The sequence below is a fragment of the Crotalus tigris genome, unplaced genomic scaffold (assembly GCF_016545835.1).
Source record: "Crotalus tigris isolate CLP2741 ecotype Arizona unplaced genomic scaffold, ASM1654583v1 scf7180000018101.4720394464:4744507, whole genome shotgun sequence".
Lineage (NCBI taxonomy): Eukaryota > Metazoa > Chordata > Lepidosauria > Squamata > Viperidae > Crotalus > Crotalus tigris.
In genome coordinates, this window is record NW_024096823.1 from 4,137,995 (window position 1) to 4,150,012 (window position 12,018).

At 36.7% G+C, this 12,018-nt stretch overlaps 1 protein-coding gene across 24 annotated transcripts in view; it reads left to right on the forward strand.

The window, feature by feature from the left end:
• ELAVL2 (ELAV like RNA binding protein 2) overlaps positions 1-12,018 on the forward strand; it is a 193,704-nt gene that overhangs the window by 158,536 nt on the left and 23,150 nt on the right. For all 24 annotated transcript variants that reach the window (XM_039347841.1, XM_039347848.1, XM_039347849.1 and 21 more), the window contains one exon: positions 1,754-1,857. In XM_039347841.1, coding sequence (XP_039203775.1) covers positions 1,754-1,857 — 104 coding nt within the window. The remainder of the gene's footprint in view (positions 1-1,753; positions 1,858-12,018) is intronic.

A 12,018-nucleotide genomic window follows, 5' to 3' on the forward strand; every position in this document is an offset into this window, starting at 1 on the left:
GTCTATAATTTTCCATTATTGAGAACATTGAAAGTTGAGTTCACACATCTAAAACTTTCCAGATGAGAAAGACTTTGAAAAGAAGAACATATTCTGTATTAGCATTCTCTTATGTGTGAATATAGGTTATTTAGAAAACTGCACCCCATTAGCAGGGATTATTAAAAAGGATATAACACCCAACAACTTTATTAGATACTATTTTATTCAAGCAGTGGATTTTGGCTATATTTTCTCCATTAAGTTCTACACAGCTTTAAGAGGTTTTTTTTTTTAAATTCCTCACTAAACTTCTAAAAACATTGAGTAGGAGTTGATGAATCCTTCATTAAAAAAAAAAAGAAAAGAAAGAAAGGCCTAAGTAGCTATACAATGCAGTGATGCTCAGACTAGCTCTTTACTTCCTGAGATGATGCATAAATATAATGCAATTTGTTTGTAGCTGGGCTTGTTGACTGATTTTTCTTTCATGAATCTTTTCTTAGCTTGTTTTAGTTTACTCTGCCTTTGATTTATATTTAAATGTATTATTCTTGTCTGCCACCATTTGTTGGAAATGTAGAATGCAAATATAAAAACCATATGTTTTATCAAACTTCATGATACGTAAATGAAATAGCCTTTTTTCAGTAATTTCTGCAGTTTTTCAGTCAGTCAGTCCTTTTTCAGAGAGACAGATATGACTAATGTTTTCTCTTGGGGGATGGAAAAGGCATATGGGATGCTTTGCAAGTTCACAAAATTGCAGAATTTATTAGAGCCAACAATAAATTACATGTTTGCATTATTTTTAAAGGACCAAAACTTTATGAGGAAGCTAGTTCATCAAGATGTTCATGATTTCACCTGCCATCCCATGAAATTCTGGGCATTTTTAAAATTTTAAATTAAATCATTTTTAAAGTTGTTTCTTTGTCCCTATGAAATTATGTGAAATTATGTAATTTTTGGAATGTCTTTCCTGCTAAGTGATCCATGTGAAAATAGTGAGATTTTGCGCCACTGCAGTTGATTGCAGTTCAACTTCAGCAATTGCAGAAGATGATGGATTTGATCTCCATATAGAAGCAATTTTTGCCATACATGCTGACTTTGAAGTGTGATTGCTTTATGATTGTTATTCTTTGTCAAATTACTTTCAAGAAGCTTTTTAATTTTACCCTGATTTTTTGGTCTTCGATCCTACAGCAAACAAAATAAACAATGTGATATTGCCCACTGCCTGAAAAGGTTTGCTGACTCTTGCTATTAAATTATTTTATCTGCCTTTTCTGGTGGATTGTGATTCATTACTCATAAAATTTAGATGCTAGCTACATTCCTGATTTGTTTTTTTTAATGGCTGTAAGGGCTCCTAATCCTCAGAATCATATTATAGGCAGAAGGTGAACTGGTGTTCTCTTTTTGTCTTGATTGGTCCTCCTCATAGTTTATTGATAGCTACTGCTTCAGCAAATTGTGGATTTGGGATGAATTGGAAGAATAAGGAATAGAAGTATAAGCAATGTCTTAACTTGTTCATAAAATTGTTTACTAATTGTTAAATATAAGATTATAGCATCGTTACCATCTTTTAAATGTGTTATCATTTTTCCTGTTTCAATGAGTGTGCTATCAAATTGTGAAGTTGTTTTTTTTTCTCATATAGTACCTTTAAATGATTTTTATTAATACAAAATCCAAGTGCAAATGTGAGTTCTTCACGTACTCATGTAACTTTTTTTCCCCTTTCTCATCTTTTCTTAATCTCCAGGACAGAGTTTGGGATATGGATTTGTGAATTACATTGACCCTAAGGATGCTGAAAAGGCAATCAATACTCTGAATGGATTGAGACTTCAAACCAAAACTATAAAAGTATGTAAATCTTTGAGAGTAAAATTAATGCTAGAATAAAATAGCTTGAGTAACCTGTCCTATGTATTTCCAGAAACTATATATTTTGGGAACTAATTATAATTTGTTCACAAGGTATTGCCTTTGTTCGCTGGAGCTTACACAGGTAGTTTGCATCTATTTGTAATCATATCAAAAGAAAATTGCAGTATCTATCCAGTTATGCGATACTGTATTAATATCGATAATAATATAAAATATAAAGCACTATATTTAAGACTTTCCTGATAAATGTTCCCAGCAGCTGAATTTTCCTTCTTTGAATTCCCTTGTGCATTGTCTCATGATTTTCATAGACAGAAGAGTTCCAAATAAATTAGTTTTTTTGCCTTGCCTGAGGGCTGCAGGAGGCATGGCTGATTATGTCTTTGGAGCAGTCATTGAAATTTGCTTGTTGCAGTGAGAGAGGTTTGGAGGTGACAAATGGGGTGGTTGGGGGAAACTTCTAGCCTATGAGCCACAATCGTTCTCCTCTTTCCTAAAACAATACATTGATTTTCTTGTCATTTGAGATATACTGTGGATTTTAAATGAAAAAAGGTATGGGGAAAGTTAGATCATCCTCTCATTGGTATCTGAAATCACAGCTGGCTATATCCTCCCTTAAATCTGGAGTTTGGAGTCCTTGCTTTTTGCAAGCCAATATTTTGACTCATCACCTTTCCTATCTGGGGCTAATGGAGATTGGAATCTAACATGAGGGCCAAGTCACCATCAAGTCACAGAGAAAGCATGTAATGTAGAATTGTTGAAATAACATTTTACACATGTTTCTCAACCAGTGAAATTCCATAATCAAAAGGCATTTCTCTTCCCCCCCACCCCCGGAATTACAAGTAATCCTCGACTTACGACAACAATTGAGCCCAACATTTCTCTTGCTAAGCGAAACACTTGTTAAATGAATTTTGCCCTATTTTACGACAGTTTTTAAGTGGCTCACTGCAGTTAAGTTAGTAACACGGTTGTTAAGTGAATCTGGCTTCCCGTTGCTTTTTGCTTGTCAGAAGGTTGCAAAGGGGGGCCTTGGGACACTGCAACCATCATGAGTCAGTGTCTGAATTTTGATCACATGACCATGGGAATGCTGCAATGGTCATAAGTGTGAAAAACCATCATAAGTAACTTTTTTCAGTGATGTTGTAACTTTGAATGGTCACTAAATGAACTGTTGTAAGTTGAAGGCTACCTGTGCTGCATTTTCTCAGGGCCAGGTTGTAGGGGTACATGCGGTGGGTCGAACTTATGTAAGGAATGGGTACATATAGATATAGATACACACACACACACGTGTATGTGTGTTGGCTGGAGCACCCGGTCTACCAAGTATAGGATAAATCAGTCTGTTCTGCGTTTCGCTCCAATCTAGCATGTTTTGCAGGCAGATGTCACATATTGTGAACACTGTAAATTCAAAATTTTTGTGGCTGACAAAGAGTTAGTGGGAGACTAGTATAGCTATTTCAGAGCTTGAAATAGCTATACTAGTCTCCCACTAACTCTTTGTCAGCCCCCAAAATTTTCTGAACACACACATATATATATACACACATGTTCTCTTTTCAGATACAGTTTTTTCTTGCTTTTGCTCCCTCCATCTCTATCTCCCAAGTTCCAGAGAAAAAAAGAAATGGCTCTGGCCAAAATCTTGAACTGATTTCTTGCAGTCAACTTTTAAAATTAGTCTAAGGGCCATAAATTATACATTCCTGCCTTAATCTATAAAGCATGTTAATTTCCTATAGGGGTAAGGCTGATCAGGTAATTCTGTTTCAAGTTTTATTTATGTAATATTTTAAAAATGACCACCATTAATGTTTATGTAACATTATTACCTGTCAGAATAATATAGTTATTTTTCATCAGATTAATTAAGTAGGTTTTCTTCCCATCTCCTGGTATTTAAAAGTTATAAATGCATTATTGTGAAGGAGTGAGTAAGAGGAATTTGAAAAGTTCATCCCACTCTCTCTTGTTGGGTTTTCATTGCAACTATTTTCTCTGTGGAAAAAGGTACACAATGATCAGAGTTAAACAGTTATTTGCCTCTTTGGAAGTTAATTCTTTAAAATGTGGATTTTATTTTAAGGACAGTTAAATATATTGACAAACACAATACATGCCTAAAAACCCTAAAAAGCATATTGTGACTTAATGAATTTCAACATGATACAGTCTATTTTACTAGCACTTGCAACAACAGTTCTTTCAGAATAAATATACCCATTTCATATCCTGTTGAATAGACTTCTGTGTTTATTATAAATTTTTAAATGTACACATCCCTTCTTCAGTGAGTAAAATGCTCAATATAGAACTATGACTAGGAACAATAAGACAGCTTTGCAAGAAAATAATAGTATACTCTTAATATGTATATATTTGCATATATGCATGTGTGTGTTCATATGTGTCACGTAATCTTAGGTAGATGAGAGCTTTTAATGGCATTTTTTTTATTAGCGAATGTGTCAAGAGAACTGTAAAATATGTATGTATTGTATAAAAAACCCCTTTAGAATATCTGAAGGAAATGAAGTGTGAAGGTGAGGAAGAAGCACCTTCAGATCTTTTGTGTTTTGTTCTTTCCATATCATAGAACATTGATCCTAGCAAGTGGCAAAATGAGATCCTATTTGGAAGTTTAATTAAAGTGAGTGAATTTTATTGATGCTATCAATCAGCAGAGATTGAGTGAAAGGGCTTGGTGCCAAATCATTTAGTGCTCTTGACAGGGTAATTAAATACCACAGAACTGTACTCTCAAGATAAAGTGAAGAGCCTTTTGCAGATGTGATTCTTTTATTGGGACAAAAGGAAGGTGTTTCCCCTTCCTAAATAGTGTATAGGAAGACTTTTAAAATGGCCGCTTGTTATTTATTTTCTATATACAAATTGCTTGATTTTTGTCAGCTTGCATTTTTGAAGGGTTTGCATAAATACTAGTATAAAAATAATTTTTAAATAAAAAGACTTTCAGAATGCAGGGTAAGTTAAAATGGGGGGGGTTAGCTACCCCTATGTTAAACTCAAGCTTTTTGAAAAACATAGCAATATTAAACCTCACCAGTCCAAACTCCAAAATTGCGTAATTTTTAAGAACATTCATTACAGGAATAGGTAGGAGGGTTAAGTATTGTCTGCTTCTGATTTTCCTAGTTAACCTGATCGTTGAATATTCTGTCGTTATATGAGGCTTACAGAGAATGCTAGAGTTGTCAGATTTAGCATATCGGAATTTGTTGGAATAGGCCAGTCAGACTTGAATAGGGGACAAGTGCAAATAAATCAGACATAGAAAAACAAAATCTGATGAACAGAACAGCAGATTATCTGATGAACAGAAAAACAGGAATTGGAATCTTGAATGCCTCTGAGTCACTGAAGCTTTTACCTAACAGGGCTATAGAAATGTGTAGGTCTAGTAATGCATTAAAGTCAGTTGAAGACTTCATGTAGGTAGCCATGACACACAATGTGATTTACATTCTCTTCAAAAGCTGTCTTAACTGTGAAAGGAGCATTGTCTGATTTTATAGTCACAGATTTAGTCAGATCTATCTGTTAAGGAACAGTAAGTCTACATCAGGTATGTCAAACTGCCAGCCTATGGGCCGGATGCGTCACGCTGAAACCGCGCCCACCCCAATGCCAGCATTGATACGTTGCGCAACATCACGTGACGTCGCATGATTTACATCTTCTGGCCTGGAGATCTTGAATGTGAGATCAATAGTCTTTCCCCAAGAGAAACAAGAGTGGGTAACTGGAGACTATGATATCTATTCTGTGAAGTGTGATTCTTACTAGTTCATTAGGATCTAAAACCACCTTCCTTACATTGTGCAATTAAAATAGTCAACAGTGCATTGTCCAACACATCTGCGTGGCATTGAATTTATGGAATGCTAAGGTAGGAAATGTATTGAATGCCTGCTTCAAATGCCCTTGCAAAGAATGGTGATCTCTTCAAATTAAATGCACATTTTAACGTTCTTTTTTATGCTAAAACTACTAGGCACTCATCAAAAATTGAGAAACCTTTGCACCACAAAACCTGGTAGTGCATGATGATTCACCCCATAAATCATTTAATTCATATTTAGTTTTCATTGTTCAAACCAGCAACTTGAAATGTCAGAACGAAAAATATTTGCTGAACCCCGTGTGACTGGCAGGGGCGGGACAATAGCTTTGTTGTTGTTGAAGGTAACTCAGCATTCTCTGTTTTTTGTTATAAAAGTTCTGAGTCATCTGTTTGTATGCTTGAATTGCTACAAATTATTATTTTGATCCCAACCTGGCAAGGCTGTGTAAGTTGGCTGAGATATTGGTACCAATTGAGACATTGGCATGAGGTTTGTTGGGATATCATTGCCAAGTAACTGTTTTTTCAGTCTTATTTCAGGGTGAATAATGATGAATACTTTCTTTGCTGATTGTGTTTTTTAAGCAAGACATTGGATGATTAAAGCAATGGTATAACTGAAGAACAATAATCATTTTACTTAAATAAGGAAATAAACACCATCAAATGCATACATTGAACCATTGGTGATGCTTAATTAATTTATCTAAAAGACCAAATCCTCCTGTGATCCTCTTCAGAAATTTTTTTAGTAATTCCGTGTACTGTGGACTGGACTGATAACCATCCATTGTGATCATTTGCCAGCAGAAAACACTTTGTGTGTTTGCCTATTTTGTATCATCCTAGCAAGGCACAAACATAAGTGCTTATACAATAACGTTAATCACTTATGTTAAATTCTTGTATAGTTCCACTTACTATAGATCCTGAAAATAAAAGTTAGAAAATATTTTTTTTATGTTTTCCAATTACAAAAAAAGACAGTTACTACAAACACACACAGGCTTCCATGGTCCAGAGCAAAACAAGGATACAAAGAGGATTCTTATGGATTCTTCTATTTCTTATATACTTCTAACATGTCTTCCTTTTAAGAATCATTTTATTCAACCACCTTCTCCCATCAGCTTACTTCAAGGAGCATGCTCTAATAAAAACTAAATGCAAAGACTCCCTCCAGGGATAGTAATAGTAATAGGTACTCTAGTTCAGAGGTCCCCAAATTTTTGGGCATTAGGGACCGGTTACATGGAGAGAGGTTTTTCCGTGGACCAGAGAGTGTGTAGTTTTGCATGCAGCCTGCATCCCATGGATGGGGCTTTGCTTGTTTGTGCGGACCGGTTGCTGGCATGCCGTGGCCCAGTACCAGTCCACAGACCGGGGGTTGGGGACCCTGCTCTAGTTGATCTTTGTCTTGTTCAAAAAGAGATTCCAACAAGTAGTATGGATATAATCAGTCCAGAAAAGCAAGTGATTTAAGTAGGTGCCATAGAGAAGTAGCACCATGAACAAATTTGCTTGGTTAAATACTTACAAGTTTTAAAGCTGTTTATGCTAAACAGTGGTTTGACAGTTTTGAAATATATATCCAAGGCTTGGTTTAAATTGTTGCTTGCTTAGATTTGTGTTCCTCGTATGTATAAACAAGAAAGCTCTCGTATTTTTTAAAAATAATATAGATGAAGTAATACTACAGAGTTTTGTTTGCTGATCTTCTGTCAGAATTATGGCTGACAGTACCTTTTTCTCAGAAATGTATAAGAATAAATATATAGGTTTATAGGAAAAAAATAGAGGCACACATTCCTCCTTTATGCTTTCATAATAAGCTTTATATGTTAGTGCTGTAATGAAGGTGTGTCCCATCCTCGGCCAACAGGCCAAATATGGCCCTGGACAGCATCCCCATATGATCATAAACTTTTAACAATATTATGTGCATTTGTATACTGTACATTTAAAATATCATATATTTTATATGCAGCCCAAGATAATGCCCCTTCACTCAGTGCAGCCCAGAGAGCCAAAAGATTGGACATGCCTGCTATAATGTGTACTAACAGGAAGGAAATTGCAAGTAATTTGACATGGAAAGAAAGGCTTCCTGTCTCCTCTTCATGTCAGCAAGGAAAAAGAACAAGTAGATAGGGGTAAGGAAGGTAGCCATATTCTTAATGCCATTGCTTAGCACCGTGTTCAAATCTATTTTCATCTACACATTTTATTATTAATTTGATTTTGTCACTAATAAATAGATTATATAGTTAGTGCTAACAAAAGTAGTCTAATCTAATCAATCCATTGCTGATAGATAGGAAACATGCTTTGCCAGTAAATCTTTATGGAAAGATATCAGTTAAACTTCAAGAAAATAATTTGGTTTGTGCTATAACTAGATAAAATCTTTATATTGTGCAACTAAGTGCCTATAGGTCTTTTAATTTCAGAGCACTTGCATGCAGTTGTAAAAAGAGCAAGGGATTTATAATCCCTTTTCTCTGTCATTTCCCAGATGTAAATGGCCACATTTCCCTAAAGCTTTAATTAATCTAGAAAAGAGTAAATAAAGATATTCTTTTGTTGGTAGCAGCTTACATGTGTGATACCAAGGAACTGTGAGGGAACAAAGCTAAATTAAGCATACTTCGATATAATTTTTCCAGTCAGATTGACTACTCCAGCGGTTCTCAACCTGTGGGTCGTGACCCCATTTGGGGTCGAACGACCATTTCATGGGGGTCGCCAAACATGGGGGTCCCCTTTTTCTTAGCTGTGCTACTCCCTTTTATTCTATTGGCTTTTGAAAGCCAATAGAATAGACTCTCTTGAATAGAGTCTAATTCTATTGGCTTTCAAAAGCCAGTAGGAATTGTCCAGGCTCTCTCTGCCCTGCTGAGCCTGCCAAAAGCCCCATTCTGCAAACGGTGCTGCAAGTTGTCTGCAGCGAAGGCGAGCTGTCTGGAAGCTTCCACCCCTCCCTGCTGAGCAACTACTTAAAATGTAAGTAAAAGAGGGCCAGAGGTGGGAGGTGGGAGGCCGGCGGGCACAGGGAGGGTTGCTGGCGCGCGTGGGGGCCCGGCAGGTGCCTTACCTCCCTTGGGCTGGGCCAGCTGGTGGCCCAGCCGGTGGTCGGCCTGCGCCGTCGCTGCCCCTTGCCAGCTACACCTCGGCCGGCGCAGGGGGCGGCACCACGCATGCGCGGCACTCCCAGGCAGGGAAAGTCCTTGACTTACAACCAGTTGGGTAATCCTCCACTTACGACCGGTTGGGATCGCGGCATTAAAAAGGTTGAGAACCACTGGACTACCTGTATAGTTGCTGGGGAATTTGTAAAATTTCAGGATATTGTGATCACAGGCTTACTACTTTTATGTCCTGAGAAGAAGAGATTCAAAATGGATCTGTATTTTTTTCCCTGCATTGAGAAGCTGATTAAAATTTCTGTACCATATTTCCATATCTTCGGTTCCTTCAGTGTACAGCACATGCTTGGTTTTTTACATAACACTTTTTTCCATTTCAAAAGAACTGAAGTGGTGTGGTGCACAAAAAAATACCATATTAACTGTACACCTATTAAAATTAGGTTAATAGACATAGTCCTGGAGATCTCTCATTCTGCTCCAGATAACCAGAGTAGAACTAAGCTTAGTAATGCCCACAAAGCAGTGACTTTTTCTTTTTGCTAGATTTTGGCAACACATAAAAATTGATCTTGCTGCTTACAAAATGTCTTTAATTGTTCCAATTACACCAAACTGCAAGTCTCTACCCTGCTACTAAGTTGTAGAAGAATATATAGAAGGATGTGGTGGTGCAATTGCCCATGTGTGAATCCTTTTTTTTCAAGATTGTTTCGGCAGCAGGCACATATTGAATTACGTGAACTTGTGGGTGTGTAGCTATTATGGAGTGTGGGAGAGATGTCCTTTCTTAGAATGGTTGTCATGCGTAGTCACCAAATTAAAAAAAAGTAAGGAGGCAGTATGGAACTTAGAGAAGCTATGAGAGAGTCCTCAATTGCCCTTAGGTTTGCACAGTATTGCAGATTTTTAAGCAGCCTTATCTTAGAGTTCAAGGCACTGAAAGATTATACAAAGGGCGGCTTTAAGTCCTCACCATCTTACAAAACACATGCTTTTTGTAGGATTTTTAATTAAAGCAGCCAGTTGGTGAGCTCGTTTGTTGGAGAAGTTTAGGAATTGTGAATTTGGCTTTTCAGTTATTTTAAATCTTATTTAGTTGCTTTTTTTCGCTGATTTCATGCTTCAGGTAGAGCCGTAGATTCTTTAAATATGACTGTTGAATGCTTGTCTTTCACCCATCAACCTAGCAGCTTGTCTGCTTTTAGACGCGGGTCTGTTGCCTTTCAAAAGACTGGTAAACCTGTATTCCGAATAGCCTTAGCACAGGGGTCCCAGTCCCCAGTCCGTGGACTAGTACTGGGCCATGGCATGCCAGCAACCAGGCCACACAAACAAGCAAAACCCCATCCGGGGGATGCAGGCAGCACACAATATCACGCACCCACCAGTCGCGGAAAAACCTCTTTCCATGGAACCGGTCCCTGATGCCCAAAAGCTTAGCAGACTTACTAAGATAGAGAATATTACACTGGCAGCTTATCTTTGGGGGAAATTTAAAATTGGTAAAGCCTATATCCCAACTTCTTGTTCACGTTCACCCAAGCTCACAACTCAAGTAAGTGAACAGAAATTTTACATAGATGAAGCCAGACAATTGGTGCTTTGGCTAATTTCTAGGCTTAATATTATTAATTATGAATAGGTGCCATGATTTCTATATTTTGGGGAAATGTTTCCAATTTAGCAACCAAACCAATTCAAAGGTAAGAATATGCATAAAGGCAAAGTTTCCCAACTTTGACCTTGGGAATTACATCGTGGCTATTACATTGTGTCCCAAGGGTGCTTTTCAAAAGGCACTGGACTTAGTTTTTTTGAACATTTTTTTGAAAATGTTTTGCTTCTCATCAAAGAAGCTTCTTCAGTTCTGATAACCATGACCTGCATGACTGAGAATCTCCATAAACATGGCTGGTTGTGAGTATGAAACTTAAGTCTTCATACTTACTTATAATATATTTGGTTTAAAACAAACTCAAATCTATATCCAATTATCCTTATTCTCATGAATGAAGGCAAATATATGTATCCCAGGATAATGTTGCAGGATTTAATCTGGGTTGGTCCCAAGGACTAGAGATTTTGTCTTCCGAGCTTTCGGACTCGTGCTGGACCCATTTTCAGGGAACTTCTCTCTAGCAGACTGTGTATTGTTCCATGTGTGGTATTTACACCGCAGTCAACATTTAAAAAGTGACTTACAACAGTCGCTGGTGACCAACTCAGATTAGATCCTGCAACATTATCCTCCAGCTTGTAAGACAAAACACCTGGTCTCAGTGACCAATCCAGACTGGATCCTATCCTTATTCTAACATAGATTCTTTTTTAAATAAATAGTAATGTGGATTCTCCCCCCCTCCAAAAAAAATGTCAAACAGGACATTTTCTAGTCAATTAAACGTATTTGTGTGAATCCATACGGTTTTCAGTTTTCATTGAAAATTTTCTGATCAATAGCATATTGGTTAATCCACAAAGAAATCGAAACTGCCAAACAGAATGTTGTTTTAATAACTGAAATTTATTTATGCAGTGGCATTAGTCTTATTTCACAAAATGTACTCAGATTTTGTGTAGTGAAATGTGCAAAGGCGATTACATCTTATTGGAGGATGTGTATTTTTCAAATAGAAACAATTTATGATTATGTGTAAATGTGTTTTCAAACAAACAAAATTATGAAACCAATTTTTAAAAATAAGCCGTTAAATTGGCAATTCTGAAATGATGACACGATGTTGAACTTTAAATATTATTAAATTATAAATTGTTCTGTTTCTTGGATGCTATGTAACCTGCATATAATGGAATATATTTCTTTCACAAACAGATATTGATTAGTTAGAATGGAAGACAACATATTGAAATGCGGGACTGAGGCAGGGACACCCATAAAACTAATTTGGCTATCAAGAGCTCAGCTGTTCCCTTTTTCTTTTAGGGGACTCCTACCCCAACATTCAAAAGCAACATTTTTTTATAGAAGAGATGTTCTCAAAAATATGTTATTTTTTACTTATATCTTTTTCTGATGCACTTAGGGCAGATTCATTATTGATTTTTATCACTTCCTGTGAATAGTGTTGTGACTCTCCCAAGGCT